Below are 27063 nucleotides of genomic sequence, written 5' to 3'. Positions count from 1 at the left end.
ACGCGCAGAGCCTCCCGTGAGGCGCCAGATGCCGTGACGGGCCCTGGAGGTGCCGATCCGTGGGCACCGTGCCGCTGCTGCCCCCCAGGCTGGCGGGAGGGACCCTGGCTGAACAGGCCTTGGGGAAACCGAGGCAGGCGCGCCCCCCAGCAGGCAGCCACGGGAAACACCGTGACCGGCGCTGGCCTCCGTCACCCGTCACGGGAATGATGGCAGCCTCCTGACCACAGGCCCTCTCCCGCCCCAGCCCTGCTCCTGGCCTGCCTTCACCAGCAGCCACAGAGAACATGCCACGTCTCTGCTCTACCCTGCACCGCCTCCCTGTGGCTTCTAGAACAAGACCCGACTCCTTACAATGACCTCCAGGCCCTCCTGACCCTGCACCCCAGGTCGCTCCCACTCAGCCACTGCTGTTCCTCAACCCCAGCCTGTCTGTCGCCACCTCGGGGCCTTGGCACGTGCCGTCACCCCTGACCAGGGAGCCCCTCCCCAGACTCCCTCATGTTCCATTCTATTTGCTCGAAGTGGACACTTATCATCATGACCTGAAAACATCACACATCTGTTTGCTCATTTATAGCCTGTGTCCCACACCCACAATGAATGCTCACAGCTGCACCCGCGGGGCCCGGAACAGTGGCCGGAACGCGGTGCCACGTCGTGTCGTGTGTGCCTGTAAATGTCACAGTCACCATCCCAGAGCGAATTCCTCGGTATGAGAAACGCAAACGGCCGTCGCGGGCTAAAGCAGGGTGCGGGCTCAGCAATAAGCTGGTGAGCCCGGGGTCGCTGGTCTGACCCCCACCCACGGATGGGAGCCCCAGCCCCGGCCTGTCCCTCACGACGTCCGCCACTGCTCCCCAAGGGCTTGAGTGAAGAAGGCTCAACGACCTGAGCTCGGAGCGTCCAGGGCGGCGGGTCAGCAAGGAGGCACAGCGAGAGACCAGGAGAGGTGAGCGGGGCACACTGGGGACCATTAATCCCACACAAGAGGGACCGGGGCGGGGGGGGGGGGGGGGCGAGGAAACACGAATGGTGAACGAAATTCAGACAGACCGCCTGGCGGGAAGGTGCGAGCAGACAAGATGTACAAAGTCGAGCACCGCGTCCTGGGCCCCCAACACGCCGGGACGAGGAGAGAAGGAAGGGCCCAGGACGCTGAGAAAGGGCACGCGAGGCAGGAGGCGGCGGAGGCTGGTGTCGGGACAGGCACGTTAAAGACGGGAGAGACGGCAGCGGCACGCAGAGGAGGGAGGCGACGTGGGGAGGAACCGCCGCTGGCCTGGGGCACTGACATCCCTGCCACGTCCCACCACGTCCCGCCACGTCCCCGGCTGCTGAGACAGTGTGTCTGTGATGGGCAGACCTTGGAAGGCACAGGGACAAGGGGCTCTTCTCCGGGTTTTGTGAGGCGCAGGCCGACGCGGTGACAGACTGGTTCTGCGGCCACGGTGACCCTGCCACCCCCCACACCAGGTGATGTGACTCTGGACTGGCGGGACACTGGGCGCCAGCCGTGGCCTTCCGGCTGGATCTTCAGAATGCAGACCGACCCGTGCTCTCGGGGGGGCGGGGTGTCAGGTGACCCTGAGTCGGCACGGATGGTAACTAGTCCCCCCAGTGTGGGCGAGATGCCCTGAGGTCGGGTCATCACCTCCCCACGGCCAGCGCCCCTCTCTATCCACATGTCCAGGGGACACGGTTCGCGGCCCTCCCCCGGTAGCACAGTGCGGCTACTCCCCCGGGACTGTGGGGGCCCAAGTGGCCCGGGGGTGCGGCCCCCGCGCTCCATCACGCCACCGTCACCCTCCCGCGAGGCGAGGGTGCTTGGAGAACGGGACGCCAGCAGCACAAGCCTCCTGCCCCAGAACCTTCCTGTTATCCCCGGGGGCCCACGGGAGTCTGCCACACAAGGCGACTCGGGAGTGGGGGTCAGAGGGACACGCTCTCGTGGAGCGCTTGTGATGGAACATCCCGGAAGAGCGCGACAGGACGGCAAGGCTCCCGGCGCCGTCCCGCCTGCCCCCCCCCCCCCCCCCACACAAGCTGGTTTCCGGACACGGCCGTGACTTCGAGGGGCCCAGCCTCGCAGACGCTGCTCGGAAGCTACACGACGTGAACGCTGTGTGCTGCAGACCAACGAAAAGTCGCGCTGGAAGGGGAGGCGCAAGCTCGGGTCAGACCCCACACAGCAGATTTCATCGTGGGAGCAAACCTCACCCCTTCCTTCCGGAAGGCCCGGCCGCACACGTCCACGTGGGATGACGGGAATTTCTGCCGAGGAGGAGGTGAAGGTCAGAGAGGCACCAGTGACCGGCCCCCCCGCTCCAAACAGCCCCTCGGAGAGTCAGGGGGCTGCGGCCCTGCCCTCTGACCCCAGCAGCTGTGACCCTCCCCCCGCCCAGAACCGCGCCCGGAGCCAGCAGGACGAGGCGGGAGCCGGGACGTCAGTGGCACCGCGGACCCGGCCCAAGACTGGCCTGCGATCAGCAGCGGCACACGTGCCTCCCGCAGCGACGCGGTCCGTCCTGTGTTTGGCTTTTCGGTAAAAGCAGAGACCGTTCTGGAAGCCACCGCGCAGTGACTAGGTTCCTCGTAAGCTCCCGGCTGCAGAGGAAGGCGTGTGTCTCGCTGGCCCACAGGCTGCTGGAGACGCGGCTCGGGCTGGAGCGTGGCGCCAAGGATGGTGAAGGAAGGTGCTGGATGGTCCCTGCAGGCAAGCAGGAGAGCTCGGCGCTCACTGAGGACCCGTCGGCGGTCGCCTCTCCGCCAAGGTCCGGCCACGAAGCGGGGCGGCAGCTGGAAATCGCAAGGGGTCTGGAGACGGGACGAACTTTTCCGGAGTTTTCAAGGTTGTTGCCAGAGCAACCACATTCTGGAAGAGCTGAAACGTTCTATTTTAAAAATACCCAGTTGATCATCAGAACGCCAGAAGGGAAACAACCAAATAATAAGGTACACGTTGGAAAGCCTGATAAAGGGGAGCTTTTCTCGCGCCTGGAAATAATTCACTCTAGGAGGAATATTTTGACCCTGGAAGAAAACAGATTTCAAAGTGACTCCCCAGAGGCCTGATCACCGCCTGCGTTTTGCACAGAATAGTGATATCTCTCTCACCCGGGTCTTCTCTCAAGTCCTGGGTACGTCACACGTTCCCCCCGCCCCTCACCTCCTTGAAGAACCCCCCCACCACCACCCGCGTGCATGCAACACGCTCTTGTGCAGTGACTGTCACATAAACGTGAGCCGTGTCCTGCGCGGTGCTCCGAAGGCTGGACGACTTGAGGACGCTGTTCTGCCTTCGGGAGGAGAATGATCCAGAAGGAAGACAGATACACACTCGCAACCCAAGGCAGTGGGAGATCCCATCCTGACCGGAGGGTCCCAAAAGTCACTTGTTCCCAAAACTGCTGTGCATCAGAATCCTTCGGTAGATCTTTAGTAACATGCAGATTTTGGGGCGCCTGGGTGGCTCAGTCGGTTAACCTCCGACTCTTGGTTTTGGCTCAGGTCATGATCTCATGGTTCATGAGATCGAGCCCAACGCCGGACTCTGTGCTGACAGTACAGAGCCTGCTTGGGATTCTCTCTCTCTCCTTCTCTCTCTGCTCCCCCCATCACTCTCAAAATAAATAAACTTTAAAATAAGTAAATAAATAAAATGTCAATTTCCAAGCACCACGTCAGAATTTCCAGACGGCGGGGGCCCATGATCTCTAGTTCAAATGCTGTGCTCATGATTCTGATGAGGAACCGGGTGAGGAAGAGCTGGCCCGGGTGACGGGACAGGTACAAGTGTCAGAGGCGGCTGCATGAAGCCCGTGGAGTTTGGGGGAATCGTGGCTCCAAAATGTGGGAGCGCTACCTGGCTGTCCTGGGAGAAGCAGGACTCACACACCTGGGACAGGCCCCTGGGGGGGGGGGGGGGGTGGCCGGGAAGGCGGGCAGAGGACGCGAGGCCTGGCGCCCCAGGTGACAGGACACGGGTCCCGGGACGCACAGCGGCGTCGGCAGAAATGGCTCAGCGGGGTCACGATGCTGGGTCAGCACCTGTCGGCATCCGCTTTCAGAGCGATCGCTAAGCACGCCTCTGGTCCTCAAGAGGAAAGACATAAAACCCTAAGTCACAGCGGGAAGGAAAAGCAAGAGATGAAGAGACGCTATTTAACATTTTTATACGCGGCTTTATTTCAGAATGGATTGTGGGCGGCTCACAAATGTGTTAATTAATCGTGACATGTTTGTCTCTGCACGGCTATATTTAGCAATACCTAGGATCATGTGTAACTCATTCGTGGTTTTAAACATCTTCCTCTGGCTTTGTTCCATTTCCTACTTTGGAGAAAAAGCCATTTTCTAACCACTCATCAGCAGAGTGCCCCGTGTACGAGGACGGTGCAACGGGACACGCGGGTCCCAAGACCAGCCGGGTCCGGAAGTCAAGTGCGTGCACCAGGCTTCACCATCGGGCCACCTGAGAACCCAGCAGGACAGGGAAGGCACAGGGTATTTCTCGTCTTGTGGACAAGAGAGAGAAATCTTCGCGGAAGGCACAACATCTGAGCTGGGACTACAGGATAATAGTTTAGCCAAGAGAGAACATTCCAGGCAAATAAAATAGCGTACAAAAAGGCGCAAAGAAAGGAAATCACAGAGCAGCCTCACACAGCTCTGTTAACAGTATTTGGCACAGTCCTGGCACACAGTAGGCACTCAATAAGTGCTGGGAGAGCAAATAAGTGTTTGGAAGGAAGCAGATTCTAATAGGGTGGTGAGAAATCAGAGAGAGCCTTAGAAGCAGCATGGAATATTTAGTCATTTGTGCTGCAAATCTGGGACCCAGATTCGCTCTGGGGTAAGGCAGTTTTATAAGATCAAGGTCTGCTTCAGTCACTCCAACAGTGTCGCGCAGGGTGAACCTGGGAGGACTGGAAAACAGACCAAAGGCCAGGAGGAGCCCGGCTAGTAAGCTACTGCAATAGTCCAGGCAAAAGAAGAGAGTCTGAGCTCTGACAGAAGTGACGTGGGGGAGGAGGGCTGCAATTCACGAGGCACGTGGGAAACGGAACCCACAGACCAAGGACGGACGTGGTGTTAAACCTGAGTGAGGTGGGGGGTGCCTGGGTGGCTCAGTCGGTTGGGCGTCCGACTTCGACTCAGGTCGCGATCTCACTGTTCCCGAGTTCGAGCCCCGCGTCGGGCTCTGGGCTGACAGCTCAGAGCCTGGAGCCTGCTTCGGATTCTGTGTCTCCCTCTCTCTCTGCCCCTCCCCCGCTCGTGCTGTTTCTCTCTCCAAAATAAATAAACATGAAAAAAAATTAAATAAAACCTGAGTGACGCGGAAGACAGTGACCCAAGTAACCGAGACAGAAAGAGGAAAGAGCACCTGAAAGAGCAGGTGTGAGTAAGCGACGTGTCTGCGGTGGGCCGAAGGGAGACCTCCGAGCCCAAGGTCGCGCTCTGTGCTCCTGCTTCAGCCGATAAAATGGGAATCCCCACCAGCCACTTCCACACCGTGGGGAAGCGTTAGGGAGGAGGCCTGCGGCCTGGCTTCTCATGCTCTGGGACCTGCCTGTCCCTGAACTGCATGCAGTCTCTCCCCACTCCTGCAAGCTCGCGGCAGGTGCCCAGGTCAGGGTCTAAAGCCTGCCTCCACGGCAGCACAAGCCCGCAGCCCTCCCCTCTCTGGCACCTGCTGTGTGTCTGTCTGTCCCTGTGTCTCTGTCTCTGTATGTCTCTGTCTCTCTCTCTCTCTTTGTGCCTGTGTCTGTCCATCTGTGTGTGTGTGTGTCTGTCTCTCCATTTCTGTGTCTCTCTAAGTGTCTCTGTCTCTCTCTCTGTCTCTGTGTGTATCTATCTCTGTGTGTGTCTGTCTCACTGACTCTGTGTGTCTGTCTCTATCTCTGCGTGTGTGTCTGTCTCTGTGTGCGTCTGTATGTCTCTGTCTCCAATTCTCTGTCTCTGTCCCTCTCTGTCTCTGTGTGTCTGTGTCTGTTTGTCTCTCTCTCTCAGACTTGGAGGTCCCGGAGTCCCACCACAACTGTCCACGCAGCTGGCCGGACCAGACGCTGTATTTTAATCCTCATCTAGACTCTTGCGTCTGTTCTCCACGGGCTGAGACCCAGAGAAGGGGCCGAGTGGGGGTGTTCGGCACGTCTGACCCCAATTCTGAGCTTGAGGTACAACAAGGACAGGTGAAGGTGCAACCGCTTGCCTGGAATTCGAGAGAGTGAGCAGGAGACCAGGGACGGTTCGGGAGCCGCTGTGAGGGCAGTGAAGACAGCAGCCCCTGTACTAGGGGAGGTGAGCCGAGTGGGGCGAGAGGAGGTCTCGGGCTGGGAGGGGCCTGAGACAGGACAGAGACAGGAGGGCGCCAGGCAGAGCAGGACAAAGACAGGGAGCCCAGCGCCCCACTTACTCACGAGCTCACGGGGTCACTGCCGGCAAACTGCGCAGGAAGTAGGGGCGGCGAGCGATGGGGCCGCGGGGGCTGCAGGGCCGTCAGAGGCCAGTGTTAGACGGACGCAGGACAGGGCAGCCCAGGCCGCTTCCCCTCTGCACAGAAACATTCACACGCGAAACAGGACGTGAGGTCCTCAGGCCTGCTCTTCACACGCCGTGGGGACGCTGAAAAACCACCCAAATCAGGGATTCCGCAGAAAGGCCAGTGTCCTGAGCAAAGCGCTAACGAAGACTGTTTCTAGACTGAAAGAGATTGTGCGAAACATGACGACTGAATAGAATGTGTCAAACTTGGCTGGATCCCGAATTCTTTTCCCAAAGAACAAAACAAAACCAACCCATAAAGCACTTTAACAGGGAGAAGGGAGATGACCGTAAAGATGTCGTTGTCATGACAGCGTCCTTGGTGCGGCCACGCGTTGCGGTCATGCCAGCGAATGCATTTGGGGTGAAGAACCGTAACGTGTGCGACCAAATGGTCCCACAAAACAAGCGTGTGCTCCCGGCGCCGGGGAGGGAGGGGCAGACGAGGCCCATGCAGCCACGAGGAGTCATTCAGCACGCTGACCTCTGACGTCCTTCCCTGCCAAGAAACTCAAGAAACGTCCTTCCCTGGGGCTAGAGCCGCAGCGTTTCAGGAACCCGCTGCCGGGGCCCCACCGTGCAGGTAGGAGAGAAGACCACTTCCTGTTCCTCGACCTCTGGCTCTGAAACGCTACCTGTCCTGGGGGGCCGGCAAAAGCTTCTTCTGCCTGCTGGAGGTGCCAGGAGATTCAGAGAGCTAACGATGGGGTCCCTCGCGCCCCACGCAGTCCTGCCCTGGGCAGGAAGGGCAGGGCCATGGTGGACCGGCCACCAGACCAGCCGAGCCCCAGCAGCCGGGCCACCAAGGCGGCTGAAATGCGTCAGAGAACCTGAATGACGGAACCTGCTTAGCAAAGGGTCTCCAACCAGGCTGCACGTCAGAGTTACCCCGGGGAAGTTTTAAAAGTCCTGATGCCCAGGATTTATTCCAAACCAATTAAGTCAGAACCTCTGGGGATCGAACAATATTTCCTAAAACCTCCCAAGGGATTCCGATGTGCAGCTGAGTGTGAAAAACAGTGCCCCGAGGAGCACTCTGCACATATTAGTTATCACAGTCAGTAACTATGTGGGCCGGGCGAGGACCATGGCCAGCTACTGATTTCTGCTGTTGTTGGGGTCTTCACCTGCCCAGATACCTCTTTCAAGTATCCTTAAGCCAGTTCTTGAGCTAAAAATAAAGGTTCTTTTTTTTTCATGTTTATTTTTGAGAAACAGACAGAGCATGAGTAGGGGGGCGGGGGGCAGAGACAGAGGGAGACACGGAATCCGAAGCAGGCTTCAGGCTCTGAGCTATCAGCGCAGAGCCCAACACGGGGCTCGAACCCACACACCGTGAGATCATGACCTGAGCGGAAGTCGGACGCTTAACCGACTGAGTCCCCGAGGCGGCCCGAGAATAGAGGTTCTGATGCGATATGTTTCTTGAAAGACAGGAGCTCATCTACTCCCACGAAGCATAAACGTTCCTGTATTTTTCTGCACCTGCAACACCTCCTGATTCTGCAGGACTCTGCGAGGTCTCCCCCCAGCCACCGGCTGGGGCAGCGTGGCACACAGCAGTATCCAGGCGGAATGAGGGAGCACCTGCATACCTCCTCCACCCCAACACATGCACACACACACACGTGCACGCGCAGGCACACTCACAGGCGCACACACTCACACACACCTGCTGCAAAGAACAACACCAGCACTGCCGCTGGTCCGTAGGCTTCCTGCCGCTCTGACGGGTGTGGCTGGATGGCAATGAACCGCAGGGCACCCACGGTGTCACGAAGGAGACCAGGACTTGACCCTTTGGCGCCCTGGACTCCCCGTACAGTTGAGAGGGCTGCCGTTCGAGGCAACTGTGTGCATCACACGAGCGCACGCTGCACGGACGGGGAGGGATGGGGCTGGGGGACACCAACCGGAAGATCTAAGCGGCATCGCCCGTGCAGCAGCAGGAACCCGCTGGAACATCCACGCGTTCCTGGTCGTGAAATAGGACCTGCGTGCACACCCTCTTCTCCCCTGGAAAGCGTGCTGCAAACGGGCTGGGAGAGAAGGTTCTCTCAAGGGCGGTGGGGTCCTGCAGGGTCCTCAAGGCTCTGAGAGCCAGCCAGGGGCCTTGTGCAAAGGCTGACGTGGGGTCTGACCAGCCAAGTGCTTCTGCAGAACCTGGCCAGGGAGCTGAGGCTGCCGGCTGAGGGAAAACACCTGGAGCTGCCAGCACAGTCCCCGCTGCCCGCCCAGGAGCGGCTCTCCTGCAGGCCAACCCGTCCCCAACAGCATCTTGACACTGAGAAGATGCCTTTGGTCCAAAGCGCCCAGACTGCACTTGACGTGGAGGCCGAGAACAAGCTGAGAAGGGCCATCAGACCAGAGGAGCCCCGAGCGCAGGGGTGAATGTCACGCAAAGGGCCCCCGAGAGCAGGGGTGAATGTCACGGCTGGCCTCCGGGCATCTCTGCTAACCACAAAAGCATGGGGCTGTCCTGGGAAACGTGGATGCGGAAACACGAGGACTTCTGGAGGGCAGGAGGCTGGGAGTCAGAGATGGGTGTGACCCCACACCGGCCGCCCCAGGGACAGGGACAGAGGAGGGGCCCCGAGGCCGCCAGCAAAGCGCTCCGGGTCGCGCACCACTCCAGGGAGAACTGGGCACCCAGACCCGCCCGCACCCCCCCAGCAGCTCAGGGAAGAAAGCCCACGCTTCGGGAAGCACCTCACCTCTGACTGTCCCTGTCCCCCCCACGCAGTCTTCCTCTTAAAGTCCCGACTGTCTGTGCTTGAAATACTTGATCGATAACGTCAGACAAACCAATGTCCCCGTGGCAGCGGGCATCACCGCTATCACAAACCATGATGGCGCGGTGTGGCGTGTGTGACAGTCTAGCTCACCCAGGGAGGGTGACACGGCCCCTCTGTCATCGTGGGTCCCACTGAGGTAATCTGAGCACATCCCCCGAGGGCAGGAACCTTGCTAAGCGGCTCCTTTATCTGCTTCCTACCAGGACACCTGGACCCGGCCGGCGCCTTGAGCCACGAGGGGCGGTGATCTCAGCGCTCAAAGGCCACGGTGCCAGAGCCGTTTCCACCATGAGTCCCTGCCCACCTCCTGGGCTGTAATCCGTGGTCGTTGTCCTCCAGGATTTCATCATAGCCGCGACCCTTTGGCAGAGACAAAAAGGGAACAGGACGTCTCTCTGTCCCTTTACAACAAAGGCACTTTGCATTTGTATAGGGCACTTGATGCATTCGCTGCGTTTCCTTGTCGACTGCCTCGTCTTACCCCGATGACACAAAACTCCATGTGTTTCTAACCGTGCCATGGAGACCGCTCAGGCATCAGAGCCAGCGAGACTGTGCTGGACGAGGACCGGCGCCCCAAACCGCCTCAAGAGTAACAAATCCCACATAAGCAGCAAATGGATCCGGCATGACAACGTGGCAGCTGACCGCGGGGAGAAGATGCATCCGGAGCGTGTGCGCGGGTCCAGTAGGGAACCCCGGGGAGGCCCAGCCGAGCCACGGGGGTCGGTACAGGCCGGTGCCGGAGGTGGACTTCAAGGAGGCAGAGACTAGGGGGCCCTACAGCCCAAACGAGAGGCCGTTAGAATTTGGCACATCTTGTGGCCTAGAAACACGACCCAGAAATGTTTCTTACTCTTCGGGCAATGAGGAAAAGGGCAGGAATGGATACCCGGAAGGGTGGGCCCTGGAAGTGGCGGGGAGGGGTGGGGGGGTGGGGAGTGAAAAACACAAGTCTTTACTCTTCATCACGTTGTGGAAAAGGGAGCTTCTGGAAGCAAAGCTGGACCAGGAAAAACAAGGTTTCTGCAGATTACGGGCAGAGTCCTCCCCCCGAGTCCACCCTGTCCTCAGAAATGGGAAGTCGGGGGGCGCCTGGGGGGCGCAGTCGGTTAAGCGTCCGACTTCAGCCAGGTCACGATCTCGCGGTCCGTGAGTTCGAGCCCCGCGTCGGGCTCTGGGCTGATGGCTCGGAGCCTGGAGCCTGTTTCCGGTTCTGTGTCTCCCTCTCTCTCTGCCCCTCCCCCGTTCATGCTCTGTCTCTCTCTGTCCCAAAAATAAATAAAAAACGTTGAAAAAAAAAAAAAAAAGAAATGGGAAGTCGGGCACTCACTCCTTCGGTCCGCTTGGGCGCCCACTGGCAAATTACTGCTTTTACCCTGGTGCCATCTAGGAAATGATGGCTCTCTAAATCATCCCCCGGGGCTGAGACTGAGCCACCTCCCGCCTGCTCTGCCACAGGCTGGCTCGTCCTGCAGCTCCGGGATCTGCACCCCACCCGGGGGGAGGGGCGCTCCCCAAACCCCGACGTCCAGGCCACATCCCGCGGGGACTCTGGGGCGGGACCCCCGGAGCAGCATGCTTTAGGCCCCCCCAGGCAACGCCAACGTGCCGTGAGGTTGAGAACCAGCGCTCTGAGCCCGTCCGTGACCTCGTTCACCCGCCGGGCAGGGAGGGACGCTCTGATGAGACAAAGCACGTCACACCTGCCACTGGCCTCCCCTTGGTCACCTCACTTGCCGTAATCACTCGGCAGGAGAACTCTGCCACGCACAGCATGGAAATAACGGTGGCTGCCAGGCTCACATTCCCTAGTCCATTTAGCTAATTAATGCGAAGCAGACACCTCGTCGGGCAGTGCAGTGGGTACCAAAATCAGGAGGGCAAGATCCCTTCAAAAATACCAACGTGTAAGGTATGTGTACGAGCGACTATAACATAAGGTGTCGTGTAGGGGGGGCTCTGAGAGACTGTGAGGCAGGAATTCAGGGGGAAAAAAAACGAGATCCCTTTTAGCTGGACTGAGCCCGTCTTCACAGCGCGCACACACACACACACACACACCGACACACACACACACACATCCCCGTCAGCACCCGACACAGCACCACGTGCACAGCGAAATGAATTCCACTCAAATGACCGAATCAAGTCAGGCCGGTGCCCACCCGAACCCACCGAGGCCAGTGTCCAAGATGTCCTGGCTCCCCTGCCCAGCCCCACGATGCCCAGGCTTCTCCGGGTACCGCCGAGCCCCACCGCGACCTCTGACGCCTGGTCTGCCCCCCACCACGCGGCCCGTGGAGTCCCAGGTGCACAGTCGTGGCCGTGTGCCCCGTGGGGTGGCTCTGCAGACCGATTCCTCCCTGAGGCCGCGATCTGCCCCATCCCCCAGTGTTCACTGCCCCCTTCTCTCCGGAATAAAATCCCTCATCTTTGGCTGAGCATACAGCCCCCAAAATAAGACCAGCTGTGCCCATCTGCCTAAGATCCGGCCAATGAGTTAAGGGGAAGAGGTCTGTGCACCTTCGGGGACACGTCCCCGCAGAAACCACCCTCTCCCTCTTCCCCCTCCCCCCTGGGCTTGAAGGGACATCGTGGTATGACACCTGTAGACTGTGGACCGGGCAGGAGTGTGTGTGGGTCCCCAGGTGGCCCCTGGGGGCACCGTCCTCCTGACCACACCCCATTGCGGATGGGCTCCCTGCGTCCGTCCCCGGCAGCGGAACCCACGCTCATCACCCTTTCCTGCCTCCCAAACCCACAGCACCCGGAGTCTCTTTTCACACTCACGAGAAAAGAAAGGGTTACAGAAAAGATCATTTCTATGACAATGGCCAGTGGTCTGGGGACTTCCCACCGAGTCCACAAACCCACCTAGAAGGTCAGCTGTGAGAACGCGCTTTGCTGACGAACGCAGTGAGTCAACTGGCCTCCTTTTCTGGTCCACGCGCTCTGTGGAGACCACAGGGGAAACCAAGTGTCGTCACTCTCGGTTGGGGGCCTGCAGACACAGGCCCCTGGTGAACGGCATGGAAAGTCAGCATCTCGCACGGACGGAAGCACATGGAAACAGTAAGAGAGTGAGCGTGGGCTCCGGGGCCCCAGACCCGGGAGCAGGTGACCTCGAGCAAGGGGTCTACCGTCTGCCGGAGGCCATCGCTTCGCCACCTCACTGGACGCTCAGCCACACCCCCGCCCCAGGGCCCTCCACAAACCCCCCGGAGCCTGAACTTCCCAGGATGGGGGTGTCGGTGAGAGTTCTCCAGAGAAGCAGAGCCGACAGGGTGTGTGCATGTACGTGAGTGTGCGTGGCGTGTGTGAGGTGTGGTGTATGTGCACACATGTGTATGTAAGAGCCCATGTGTGCACGTGTGAGTGTGCATGGTGTGCGAGCATGTGTGTGAGCCTAATCAGCTGCCCACTCCCTCATCGCAACATGGCTTGGTCGCACGCAAGTATATGGTACATACAGAGAGAGAGAGAGAAAGATTTTGAGGGGCTGGCTCATGTACTTGCAGTGGTTTGGGAAGTCCCAATTCTGCAGCGTGGGCCACCAGACTGGAGATCCGGGAAGGCCCGATGCTGCAGCTGAAGTCTGAAGGCGTCTGCTGCAGAACCGCCTCTTACTTGGGGAGGTCAGTTTTTGTTCTCTGAGACCTTCAACTGATTGGATGAGGCCCACCCACATCAGGGAGGGCAATCTGCTTTATTCAAAGTCCACCAATCTCAATATTAATCTCACCCCAAAATACCCTCCCAGAGACATCGAGAGTAATGTCTGACCGCATGTCTGGGCACCGCGGCCCAGCCATGTCGACCTATAAAATTAACCACCACAGGGGCGTGGCCATTCAGGAATCCGTATCTTCAATAACCTCTCCAAGTGTGATGTGAGGCACAGCCAGCTTTGGGGACCACTCTCGGGCATCCACCCCAAGGTCACTGGTGGCTCCAGGGTTTCTCCCTCCATCTCCACGAGGGTTCCTGGACTTCCTTTGTGAGGGGGAACCGGTCTTCCTCATGATATGGAGCAGGAAGGCGTTCCCTCGGCACGCAGCAGGGACACAGCAGACGACGGACGCTCCTCAAGCCTGTGCTGCCCGCCTCCTGCCCGTCCCCCACCTCCCGCAGCCGATACAACTCTCCAGACCCCGGGCAGCCACCGGGGAGCTGCCTGCGAATCACCAGGACACCCGCCAAATCACCGAATACCTCTCACTGGGTTCCTCCGTCGTGGCCACCCGTGAGACGCACACAGGGCGTCTTCAAATACAGGTAACCGGACCTTCCCGAGCAGTGCGCCCGGCGGCCCCACAGACCTGTCTCCTGCTTCAACAGTGTTGGGACAGAACGGACCCAGGGACACCCTTCCACCAGCCTCCGACCACTTTTAACTGTTTTTCCAGCCATGACCTTTGGAGCCATCTTCTCGGCCACCCTCTGCCTCCGGGACCGGACGACACCCTATTCTGAACTCAGCTCCTCGTTACCGATCAACCATGAGCTCCCAGGTTCGTCAGAATTATCCCACCGAGGTGGAGGCCGCCGTCAACGTCCTGGTCCACGCGCACCCGAGGGCCTCCTACCCCTCCCTCTCTCTGGGCTCCTATTTCCACCAGGAGGATGTGGCTCCGGAGGGTGTGGACCGCTTCTCCCACGAGTTGGCTAAGGAGAAGCGGGAGGGTGCTGAGCGTCTCTTGAAGGTGCAAAACCAGCACAGCAGCCGCGCCCTCTTCCGAGACGTGCGGAAGAGGTGCCAGGATGGGGGGGTGAGAGCCTGGATGCCACAGAAGCCGCCCTGGTCTGGACCAGGCCCGTTTGGATCTACACGCCCTGGGTCTGGCCCGCGCAGACCCCCAGCGCCGTGACTTCCAGGAGAAGCACTTCCTAGACGGAGGTGAAACTCATCAGGAAGATGGGCGACCCCCCGACTCACCTCCGCAGGCCGGCTGCCCCCCTCCCCAGGCTGGGCGAGGCCGGCATCTCTTGGAAAGGCTCACCCCCCAGCATGACTCGGGGTCTCCGGAGCCCAGCAGCCCGTGAGGGGCCCCTCCGGCAGCCCCCGGGTGCCAGGGCTGGTGCCCGAGCCTCTCTCTGTGGCCACCAGGCAGCTTTGCAACACCCTGGAGCCTGCTCCCGAGCCACGGACCAAATGGAAACAGGAAAGCTTTTTGCAGCAGGAAAAGCAACAACAACAAAAGCCGGCCCCTCCCAAGATGCACGTTAGATCTCCAGGGGGGATTCTGATCCGCAAAACGGTCAGGACCCACCAGCTCCACTAATGACAAACACAACAAAACAGTGGACGCTACCATTTATCACTTCCCCATACGGCACTCGCACCCGATTTTGCACAACACGGGCAGCGAGGTTTCACGGCGAGTGCTAAGTGCCTCCTGCAGGCAATTCTGAAATTCCCGGCTGTTGGATACCGAGCGGAGAAGAGCAAAGCTGTGATGCAGCATTGTGACGGTGCTGGGCACTGGCTGGGCTCACTCACTAGCTAAGTGACACGTTTGCGCCCCTGGCCTAGAAGGTGTAGGACTCAGATTTGTGCTTCGGATCTATTGCCCCACCATCTATTGCCGATTCTGCACGTGGCTGACCTTCAGAGCTGCTCCCAAACAGAACTGGGAAGGAGAAGTCCTTGAACCCCCGTGGTCCTAACGAGGCCACCCCTTTGATGGAAGCGGGCTGAGATCTCCACACAGTCGTCACGACGGGAAGAATACGTAGACGCTTCTGTGCCGCTGTCCTCGCACCTGTGGGTCCCTGGATCTACACGGAAAGACCACTTTTCACCGGAGAAGAGCTTATTTTGAAATAACCAAGGGTCTTTTCCACGCCTTTTGCCAAGGATATAACAGCATGACGCCTCCTTCTTAGGTCTATCCGTGCCATGTTGGTGAGTGGTTGACCCCCCCAATTCATATGTAGTAAACGCTACACACGGTGAAATGGCCACTGACACGGCGTAGGGATGCCAGAAATTTCATCACTTACTGATTCCTGCGCTCTGAGCTCGGCTCTGGGGATGCCCCTGTGAGCAGGCCAGGTGTGGTCCCTGCCCCAGAGAGCTCACAGATCAGTCCGGTTCTGTCTAGCTTCAGTGACCTCAGACACTCCACGCAGCCGAGCGGCCCAGACACACTGGCTGTGATGTCATCCCACCACTGAGCCCTCAGGTCTCAGTTTCCCCATCTGAAAATGAGGGGTCCGATCAGATGACCCGGAAGGTCTAGATTTAGCATTTCATCTCCTGGTCACGTGCTGACCGCCAGGATTGGGTCCCACATCGTGCTAAAGTCTGGGGACTCAAGGAAGACCAAGACACCGGTGTCCACACCACATCTTTGTCCACTCATCCACCGACGGACGCTTGGGTTGTCTCCCCGTCTCGGTTACTATAACTAAGGCCACTGGGTACACGGGGGTGGCACGTCTCTTCGGCTTGGTGTTTTCATTTCCTCTGGATTGATAACCAGAGGTAGAACTGCTGGGTCACAGAGTAGTTCTACTTTTAACTTTCGAGGCTCCGCCATACTGTTTTCAGTAGCGGCTGCACCAACTTGCGTTCTCACCGACAGGGCACGAGGGTCGCTTTTCTCCACATCCTCACCGAACTTTGCTATCTCTTGTCTTCCTGATGCCTGTTCTAACAGGAGTAAGGTGGTGTCTCATTGTCCCGATCCCTGAATCTTAACCCCCTTCCTACTGACGTGGTAGACGGCCAGCACTTATGGTACCCACAAATGGCCTCGCCACAGCCACACCTTTGCCTGTGACTCCGTAGTCCCTCCCAGTCCTACTCCGTGTTGGCGGAGGTCACCAAGAAGACACGACCAATGGGTGACCGGTGACGTGGACCCTGGTGCCCAGAGCTCCTCACCCACTCTCCTACCTTTGGGATGCGGGTTCCACCTGCCCTCCCCGCTCCCGGGACCTGCCCCCAGGACAGCCCTGAGATGGTGACGTGGTGTTGGGACCACGTGACAGGTGTGACTGAACCCCATGAAGGCCTCTTTATAAGCTTCTAAAACGGGTGGGGAGGGGTGCAGAAATCTACCCGCCCTGTGGCTGCCCGAGACAAGCCTCCTGCGTAGGTTCCCTGACTCACCCACCTGCCACCTGGCACGGCCTGCCCCCTGCACAAACCTGGGGAGCTTCTGAACCCACACCCTGGGCTCGGCCGTGTCACTCGCGCCAGCCCACAGGGCACTAGTAGGTCTGATGCAAACCAAAGCTTGAAAAAGCGCCCGCGCGTTTCCACTTGTTCTCCGGCTTCTCTGTGACGCAGTGAGCAGAGCCTGGGCGAGTCGCTGGAGGACGAGATGCGGAGCGGGTCCAACTGCCCCCGTGGAGGCCATCCTAGGCCAGCTAATGGCCTGTGTCCAGAGACATGCATGAGCCTCAGGCAAGAGCAAGTGACACCCCTTCTCCCTGTAAGCCCAGCCAGGATCAGGGGACCAACCAGTGACCCACGGACCCACGAGAAATAGATGCCGTAGCTGTTGTTGACTGGCCTGACCCTGTATGATGGTGGTGACGAAGAAGCAGGGAGGATCCGGCCAAGCAGCCACAGGCAACGGGGAGCCAGAGCTGTTGTAGGGTCCGCTGCCTGTCCTGCTGCGGCCTTGGGGGCGAGCGAGGTGAGGACAGAGCCCCCGCTGCCCCCACCATCCGGCTTCCGGTTCAGCAACCCTGGGACAGCGCCGCTGCTCACACGGCGAGCAAAATGTTCCGTCCTTCCCTGTAACGAGGACTTTGCCGCAGAAAGCGATGGAAAATACATTATACATGAGACACAGTTTCTGAACTAGTTGCAAGCATTGTTCTAGGATATTTTTACTTTTCTTCAAACATTCCCTCGAGGGGTGAACTATCCTACCAAGGAGTTAAACGGAAATAGAAAAGAGCCTTAAAGGAATCCACTCGGCCCCATCATGGTGAGCCAAGCATATTACAGGGTCCCTGTGGCTTTGGGGATTCCTGCCTTCCCTTTAAATAGCTGAGCGATGTTACCGTCGTGGTGGTCCATAAACAGCAGGTGTCAGAGAAGCAACAACTTCCCCTATTTTGTGATTAAAAATGTTGACTTCAGATCCACCGACTTGAGAAACACGAGACCCCAGAACAGTAAATCTCTTTACACCCCCGACTTCCTTGTCTATTAATCATTAGTGCTTCATAGTGTCGTTATGAGGATTAAGAGTTAATTCTTTTAGGGGCGCCTGGGTGGCTCGGTCGATAAAGTGTCCAACTTGGGCTCAGGTCATGATCTCACGGTCCGTGGGTTTGAGCCCCGCGTCGGGCTCTGTGCTGACAGCTTGGAGCCCGGAGCCTGCTTCGGATTCTGTGTCTCCTTCTCTCTCTGGCCCTCCCCCGCTTGTGCTCTGTCTCTCAAAAATGAATAAACATTAAAATATATATATATATAAAAGAGCTAATTCTTTAAAAAAAATTTTAACATTTATTTATTTTTGAGAGAGAGAGAGAGAGACGGAGCACGAGTGGGGGAGGAGCAGACAGAGAGGGAGACGCAAAATCCGAAACAGGCTCCAGGCTCCAAGCTGTCAGCACAGAGCCCAACATGGGGCTAGAACTCACAAACCGCGAGATCATGACCTGAGCCGAAGCCGGACGCTCAACCGACTGAGCCACCCAGGCACCCCAAAAGAGCTAATTCTTTTAAAGGCGGGCAGTGGTCACTCTAAAAACAGAAACAGCTCCTGTCCCCAGCACATTTTAGAAATCCGCCAGCCAACACAGACTTCCATTCTGGAAAATTCCTGAGCCAAGGATGGTCTCTCTAAGGCATTCCATGCAACTGCCTCTGAGTTTATGTGTCCCTTTTCAACTGTATCGTGTCCCTCAATTAAACACACCGTTCTCTCCAGAGCCCAAAGGAAGAACAGTGCCAGCGGCTAAAAAGACTGGCAATCAAGTCAGTTCATTGTGGCAGGAGTGCTGGGAATTATGGAAAAGGCACCGTCTTCGCTATTCTTCCAGGTAGCTAATGCCGGACAAATAACGTGATCCAAAGTGATGTGGGTCTTTCTCTAGGCTCTGGTACATGAATGCATTTAGCAGCCTCCTCTGAGGTCAAAGAAATTGGGACAGAGTTTGAAACGGTCTATTTATAAATGTACAGAGTCAGCAAACGGCTGATGTGTGGCACAGGATACAATCAGGTTTTTAAAAAAAAGACTCCCCCTTATGTAAGCAGCACAAGCTTGCAGTATCGGTCAGTCATCGCTGTAACAATGCCGCATAACAAATCATTCCAGCATTCAGCGCCTCGCAACAATAATCATTTATACTTGCTCGCACAGCTGAAGGTTGACTGGGGGGGAGGGGTCACTGGATCTAGCGGGCTTGGTTCTGAGCTACAGCTGGGCTGGGTCTGCACCCCATGCCCCCGGGCTCCTTGCAGTGGGTTGGCCCCAGTGACGTCAGAAGGTCAGGAGAGCAGGCACTCCCAGAACTCGGAAGACCTGGCAGAGCCCAGCGTGCGTGCAGAGGAGAGGGTCCCCACCATCCCTGGCTTCGGGGAGGTCATGGCTTCAGGGACGTGACCCCACGGATACAGAGGGTGAAGAGTCGGGAACAGCAGTGTGGTCTTCCTGCTCGACCACTGCCCACCTCCGCCAGCTCCGCCTGTGGGACCACATCGTGGAGTGTCTGCGGCGGGTGCCGGTTTCACACCGTTCAGCTGTACTTCCCGCCTCGACCCCTCCCCCGAAGCAGGTGTGGCTCCGGTAAGCACGAAGGGGGAGGGGCACAGGCGGTCAGGGTGGTAACTCCTGTGGCCTTATCACCACCCCGTTCTTTCCAGAATAAAACCTGGTGCACCTGCCACCTCCCACCTGGTTACGCGGCCCCAAAGGACGCAACACCCCCCGCCCGTCCTCCTCTTCCACAGCCCTGGAGGGAGGGAAAATCATCCATCCCCCGGGGCTCTCTGCAGCCACAGAGGTCAGAAAACCGACAGTGAGACTGGACACAAGCTTGCGGAAGTTGGGGAAAAAGGAGAACCGCAGCTCCGTCAAGCCACACGGCGCGCTGGGTCCTGCCACGCACGCAGGCTCCGGCGAACGCGAGACCATCAGTGACGCACGACCAACTTGGCCCAAGGGAAGTGACACTTGACACGTCCCAGGACAACCAAATCCAGGGTGTGACGACCACAGCTCGCAAGGAACGCTTCTCCCCGAGCTCATGCCGACCCTGGGCTCTCACTGAACTTCCTTTCCTGAACTTGGAGAGGCAGCAGGGGCCCCTCGTCAGACGCTTCCTGCTCCCACCCCGCCCTTCTCCGTGACCCACGGAGCCGACATCCTGCTCCAGTGGGAGAGCGGCTCACAGAGTGGTCCTGCCCTAGAACGTGAATCATACGCACACGTCAACACAAGAACCCTGCAGTTCAGACAATTACCCAAAGAACACATTTCCTGATAATTACAGAGCTTGAAATGGATCCACTTGAAAATCCCTTCCTTCCTCCCGAGAAAGCTGAGGAGGTGGTTTAACAACAATCAGCTGCTGAAATGCATCACATTCTGGGTGTTAGGAGACAAGTTCCAAGGAATTTCTTGGAAGGTACAGTTCCCAGAAGGTGGTGGTGCTAACCAGACCCACTCAGCCTCCCCCTGTGCCCGGCACGGGCTCAGACTCTGGCAGGAGGACCAGAGCTGGAGCCTGGGGGAGGCCGCCGGCCATGGGCCACCGCACCTGCACCCGCCTCGGCACGGAAGGCATGCCCCGGGGGCGTTCACAGAGGTTTTGGCAGCCACCGAGAGGCAGGACGACAGCGGTAACATGTGACGGTGTCAGCCGTTCTGAGCTGCGCACACGTGTGTCCTCCCCGCTAATTCCCCAGCAGCCTCCCAGGGGAGGCGTTGTGCTCACTGCGCCCGGGGTTAGAGTCGCACTGAGGGCCTCGTGGATCACCGGGGCAGGGGGCAGGACGGGGAAGCAGCAGAAGCCTGTATACATTACCCCCTGTCCGCTAGGGGCCTTCTGTGTAGACGGCGAGCACGACAGAGTTACATGTGATATGAAAATACACATCTGATGTAAGTAGTAAGTGTAGTAAGAGAGACACGTTCCCGGCTAGGTTCTCGCCCAGCCGGTGGCGGGGCCGAGGCCGTGAGGCTACAGGATGAGTGATCAGTGATCGAGCACGGCTCTCACACCTGCAGACTTGAAGTCAGTGTGCCCTGTCCTCTGCTGTCTACCGGAACTCTCCTCCCTGTCCTCTGCTGTCCACTGGAACTTTCCTTGCTGTCCTCTGCTGTCTACCGGAACTCTCCTCCCTGTCCTCTGCTGTCCACTGGAACTCTCCTCGCTGTCCCCTGTGTCTACTGGAACTTTCCCCCCTGGTGTCGCCTGCTAACATTGAACGAAACATGCCTTCACGGGAGCAGTGGAGGCTGCAGCAAGGTGGGGTTAGGTGGGGGGGATGAGGGGACGGAGCCCATGAAAAGGAAAAAAACAGAAAAAGGCCCTTGGAATATGTTTCCTAGAGCAAAACGCCTCATCTACTGCATACAGTTCTAGAAAGTGTATGCAAACTCTATGTAAATTTGCAAATGGTAATGCTAATTCTTGCTCAGCCCCTTTTCTTTCACACCCTTGGCTTTGACCTTCAGGCTGTAAGGCAGGACTCTGGCAGACACGGCCAGGCCACTGGTCCCTGTCCCACCAGAGTCAGTGGTCAAGCAGTCAGAAGGGTGAGCAAGCCTGATGTGAAGGATGTGGATTACTGCCTTGCCAGAGAGTCCGGGGTGGGGGGCTGGGGTACATTCAGGATGGGGGAAAGGGATGTGACAGACACTGTCAGTCGGAAAGCACCAGCCAAAGACCGGAAGTCACAGCCGAAGGCATCACTGGTGCCCAAGATATTACCTGGGAAAGTAATTCACAGATTCATGAACTGCCCTTAATACCAAATGACACGTGCTGTTCTCTTAAATCCTTCTTTACTCTTGGATCACTCGTGTTTTCATATGCTTCTCATCATCTGACCATACTTCCCTGCTGCCTCATCCAAGACGTGAAACTCTAACACACTGAGTGTCTAAGAAAACGTCAACGGGCAAGTAATTGGCAGGAAAAATAATTAACTTTTGATTAAGCTCGCTCTTCCAATGGAAGGCATCATTATTGAAATCTAGAAAAGTTTCAAAAGCTCGCACGATGATTTTCCTTCTGTCGATGCTGGCAAGGTATCTGTTTCTCTCCTACTCACAGGAGGCTCAAAAACTCCTTTCGGGTTGACGGGTGGCTTTACGGTGTCCCGTAGCCCATCCGCTCGGAACAGAGATGGGGGTGTCCTCTGGCTCTCGGCTGCGGGTACCGCTTCCTCCTACCTGCAAGTTGCTGGTCTCTACACTTCGCTGCTCTCTGCACACACTTTCCTGCTGGACGGTGACGTCCCTCTGCCATCGGGCTTCCCCAGCTCTGTCTCGGAGAGCACACGCACCCATGAATGTGCATGCACACGTGTGTTCCGGAGGCGCCCGGCGGCCGTGACCTCTGCCCACCCATTCAGAACAACTCTCCGAACGCAGGCTCCCCTTCATCACGCGTCCTGTCCCAGCCCTGACATGCTCCCCGTGACGCTGTCAATCAATCTGCGAGGCTGAGTGGCAGCTGAAACCTCAAAGGAAAGCCAGCAGCTAGTTAAAAGCTTCCTGGAGCCGGGCAGGTGCATCCCCAGCGCCAGCCAGGAACAAAGGCCGCAGGGGCGGCATCAGGTGCAAATGCCACCCATCATCACGCAAAGATAGAGGACCTCCCGATCCAACCAGAGGCACCTGCAAGGGTCCAGCGCCACCACTCTGGTGATGGCCACCACTCTAATCAGCTCCTTTCATCTCTGGAGGTTTCCACACGCTCCCACCTCCCCTGCCCCTGCCATTTGCCTTCGGGGGAGACGGGGCTGGAGCAGGCATGAGCCTCGCTGGCCCCTTTTACCGTGTGACCGGCCACGACCCCGTGGCCGTCCACCCTCGGTGTGGCGTTCCTGCACTGACCTTTCTCAGGAGGAAGCAGATGCGTTCAATGTTCCTCAGCCGTTCCCTCTTCAGGACGCAAAAGAGAGGAAAAGAGGGGAGGTTGGAGGTTAGATGTTCTGCTGCGAGAACCTGAGAAGCCCCCACATTCAGCCCCCAGCACAGGAGGCGGAACCCACCAGAGACCCCTCCCGGCCACGTGGCCTGCATGCTCCCACCCAGCGCCTCCTAACGAGAGTTTCTGCTCATAGAACTCACTAGCAAAAAAACAAATCATCCAATTGTAAATGGGCAGAGGATCTGAATAGATATTTTCCCAAAGAAGACATACAGACGGCCCATGGGTATGTGAAAAGGTGCTCATCGCCCATCATCAGGGAAATGCAAATCAAAGCCACGGTGGGGTACCGCCTCACACCTGTCAGGATGGCCCAAATCAACAACACAGGAAACTACAGTGTCAGCGAGGATGATGCGGAGAGAGGAGAACCCTCGTGCACTGCTGGTGGGAATGCAAACTGGTGCAGACACTGTGGAGAACAGTATGGGGGGGTCCTCAAAAAGTTAAAAATAGAACTACCCTACAATCCAATAATTCTACTTCTGAATATCTGCCTGGAAGAAATGAAATCACTGCCTGGAAAAGATATCTGCACCTCTGTGCTCACTGCAGCGTGAGTAGTATTTCCAATAGCCACGACACGGAGTCTACCTAAGTGTCCCTGGATAGATGAATGGAAGAAGAAAATGTCACACACACACACATACATACATACACAGCATATATATACTATTATATAGTATGATATACACACATATACATACACAGCATATGTATAGTATATTATATAGTATGAGACACATGCACATATACACACACAGCATATATACAGTATACTATTACATAGCATGATACATGCACACACACGCACACAACACACACAAACACTGGAATATTACTCAGCCATAAAAAAGAAGGAACCCCCTGCCGTTTGTAACAACGTGGACGGAGGAGAGGGCATTATGCCGAGTGAAATAAGCCAGACAGAGAAAGACAAATCCCGTGCGATCTCACTTATGTTTGTGGAATCTACAAACGTACAACAACAACAAAGCAAACTCCTAGAAAAGGAGATCAGAAGTGTGGTCATCAGAGACAGGGAGTGGGGGAGGGGTGAAAAGGCACAAGCTTGTGGTTATAAGACAAGTATCAGGGACATCCTTCCGGGCGCCCACAATCAGCCCTCCTGGGAAGACCGCTTGGGCCCACTTGGGTCCCTGGAGCACGGGTGTCCTCATTTGTGTCCAAGGTAGGGTGGATCCCCACCATTGGTTTTATTTTTCTAAAGTGAGTATATTTAGGGGAAGTCATCATCCCACTATGCCCCCAGGCTAAGACTTCTGCAAATGTCGAGGTCCCTGTCTGGAGCCTGGCTCACTGCTGGGGACAGGTGCCTAATGGCTGGGCAGGTGATGACGGTCACGTCACACACCGTGTGTTGCCTCCCCTTTCCCGCAATGACTTTCTTGTTTTCTGGAGCCACTGTGAGCACGGCTGCAGCATCCGCCGGCGCTCTGTTACCGAGGCAATGTGGTGGCCGTGGATGTGACGGTAATGAAATTCCTCGCGGATCTGGAGGAGACAGGTGGCTGGGACACTTCTATTTCCCTAACTGACTCATACAGTGATTCCTGGGCGCCCTTTAAGAGCCCACATCAGGACAGATTAGCGCCCACGTGGCAAGGAAGGCGGACCAGGCGTGTGCGCGCCCACACACGCACGTGTGCGCCCACACAAACCCCCATGCAGCTGGGCATCGAGGCTGCCTACGTGGAGAATAAGGAAAGGTGTGCAGAACCAGGCACAGAGAGGGTGCCGTGGGACACACGGGCTGGTCCTCAGGGGACAACAGCTCCCTCGCTCCGTGGCGACAGTGAAGGCCCCATTGGGAAGAGGAAGGGAAGGGCTAAATGAGATGCTAGAGTAACACGGGGGCCCCCTCCTCCTCCTGGAAGGGGGTCTGCCCCGAGGGCCCAGCAAGTCTGTGCTTTAGGGGATCTTCCTAGAGCAACTGCTTATAAGCTGAGTCCACCCGGAGCTGGCGTCACGGCCCAGGGAGGCAACTGTTCCGAGCCTCCTGAGGCTGAGCTGCCTCCACGGAGGCCGAGATCGCTCCAACACAGTTAATGAGGCTTCTAAAGCGCTTAACTTCCTGCCAGGGAGTAAATCCTAAGAACCAAGAAAATGTGCCTAATATTCTTCCATGTAGGGTTTTAACAGATTTTTTTTTTAAACCCCAGATAAGAGGGACGCCTGGGGGGCTCAGTCGGTTGAGCATCCGAGTTCGGCTCAGGTCATGATCTCATAGTTCGTGAGTTTGAGCCCCGAGTCAGGCTCTGTGCTGACAGCTCAGAGCCTGAAGCCTGCTTCCGATTCTGTGTCTCCCTCGCTCTCTGCCCCTCCCCCACTCATGCTCATTCACGCACTCGCTCTCTCTTTCTCTCTGCTCCTCCCCCATGTCCTTCCGATGCTCGCTCCCTCTTTCTCAAAATAAATAAACTTTCAAAATCCCAGACAAGACTCCTTTCCCTGGGCCTTCAGTCTGTCTACAAGTTTGGCCAGCAGGGTCCAGGCTCCTTAATTACATCACAACCTGTTGGAAGCGTGGCTCTAATGACAGGAGTAAAGAGCTGAGACCCAGCCTCCAGGCTCACCTCACCCTGCAGGATTCACTTTCATCAACAACAGTTGAGCTCCTACTGTATGCAGGCTCCGTTCTTGCTCCGACCCTCAGCAGAGGCCGCCTCGGCCCCCGTGTGGGTCCTGTTTCCTCCGTCCCATCTGAACTAAGAAAACTGCCTGCTCCGTGATGTTTGTCCGTGGGTCGGATTTGCAGGACGGAGCTGAGTGGAGGACACATTTCTGCACTCGCGTGACCCTGGGGTCATTTCAGAAAGCCCTGGGTGTTCTAAGTGAGCTGCGTCCTGATTTGAGCCCGGACAGCTAGGAGGACGCAGCGCAGGCAGCTGACCCCCCGAGACGCGCCCTCTCGAGCTGAGCAGCTCTGTGCCCTTGGCGGGTGCAGACGAGCCACTGCCAAACGAAACATCCAGAAAGAAGTGAGGCCTTTCAGGCCCTGTGGAGCCAGGTCAGCCGGGGGCGGGGGGGACACCGGCCGATGGAAACAAGATGGATTTTAATGCAAGTTTCATAAAACTAAGGAGTTTCCAAGTGCCTCTGAGGGAGTCTTTCAACTTGTAACAAAATTCTGCTTCCCACAGTCGACTTTGAAAGGGTTTGGCTCTACGCCATGGAACCAAAGCATGGGTGCCAAAGGGATTCTGAAATCAGGCTTCAGAAAATCAGATCTCCGAAAGAGACAACACAGAGGAGGAGGTAAGAACACAGACGGCACACCTCGAATCCTGACCTCACCGCCTGCGAGCCGTGGGCCCCTGCGCAAGTCTGTACTCACGGTAAACGATGCCGGCGTGGGAGAGGCTCATATGCTACACACGAGGTTCCCGCAGGCGGAAAAGACTACCAAAACCTGGCGACCCCAGTGAAAACCCTGCACTTCACGGAGGCGACCCTGAAGCCTAGTCCCCTGGTCTTGTGGTTCCTCCAGGGAGCTTAACTTTCTCCAAGAACGGACCCCTGTGTCCCTGTCACTAGAGAGTGATGCCGCGAGCCTTCCAGGTTAAGACAGCGTCACACTAGTAAATCCTGCTGTTCAGTCTACAGCCTCTAAATAAAAATATCATCAGGGCGCCTGAGTGGCTCAGTCAGTTGAGCGTCTGACTCCTGAGTTCGGCTCAGGTCATGATCTCGTGGTTTGCGTGATCGAGCCCCACGTCGGGCTCTGTCCTGACAGCCCGGAGCCTGGAGCCTGCTTCAGGTTCTGTGTCTCCCTCTCTCTCTGCCCCTCTCCTGCTTACATTCTCTGTCTCTCTGTCCACCCCCCCTCTCAAAAATAAACATTAAAAAATTTTTTTAAAACAAGTATCAACAGAGCTACTCAAACCAACACTTGCTTCCATGATGGAAGGGCCTGGGAGGACCTTCATCGGTGCTTGGGCCCCGTGAGTTCAGACGGAGAGATGCCCCCCGAGTGACCCGTGTGCACCCCATCCTCTGAGCCCAGCAGTGCTGGTCTGGAATGAGTGTGGACAAGGCCCTGTCCACGTGCGTGGCCGGTCCCCGGCTCCGGGAAGTAGGCTGCACTGACCAGAGAAGCAGAGACCCCACCCACCCCTTCCCCACGGGCGCCCCTATCCGTCTCCTGCACCAAGGCCGCTCTCCACGCCCACCTCCATATGGGAGCAGCTGACAACTGAGAGGGAGTGGTAAGACCTGGGGCGGCGACCTGGGGCAGAGGGGCTGTCACCGCACCGACGACCAGACTGAGTCGGGTTCCCCAGCGGGAAGTGAGTCGGCCTGGGCCCACGGAGCCTCTCGAGGTGGGCGTCTCCCGGGCGGTGGTGTGGGGTCAGGGGCCCCGAACACCCACTCTGCACGTGTCCCACTGAGACGCTGGCCAGTGCTGAGCACGAACGACCACTAAGGAGGCTCCCGTCCCCCACAACATGCTGGTTCAAGGACGAATAACCACAAGACAGCACGAGGCCTCAGCACGGCAGACCCCCCCCCCCCCACCTGGGTGACTGGGGTGCTCACACTTGTGAGTTAAGTGGAGACGTCC

The 27063-nt window shown here is 57.5% G+C and overlaps 1 protein-coding gene across 12 annotated transcripts in view; it reads right to left on the bottom strand.

Moving 5' to 3' along the window:
- The window catches only part of CNIH3 (cornichon family AMPA receptor auxiliary protein 3), a 199001-nt gene that overhangs the window by 18654 nt on the left and 153284 nt on the right, over positions 1 to 27063 (bottom strand). For 9 of the 12 annotated variants that reach the window (XR_009613330.3, XM_078441030.2, XM_078441031.2 and 6 more), the window contains one exon: positions 22382 to 22429. The exons of the other annotated variants lie outside the window; for them this stretch is intronic. Coding sequence is in view for 3 of the 9 variants with exons in the window: in XM_060643286.3 (XP_060499269.2) it covers positions 22382 to 22429 (48 nt within the window). In the remaining 6 variants the exon portion in view is untranslated. The remainder of the gene's footprint in view (positions 1 to 22381; positions 22430 to 27063) is intronic. 12 annotated transcript variants of the gene reach the window in all.

Source organism: Panthera onca, chromosome F1, assembly GCF_046562875.1.
Source record: "Panthera onca isolate mPanOnc1 chromosome F1, mPanOnc1 haplotype 2, whole genome shotgun sequence".
Classification (NCBI taxonomy): domain Eukaryota; kingdom Metazoa; phylum Chordata; class Mammalia; order Carnivora; family Felidae; genus Panthera; species Panthera onca.
The sequence above is the reverse complement of the archived record's forward strand: the minus strand, read 5'-3'. Positions and strand labels throughout refer to the sequence as shown.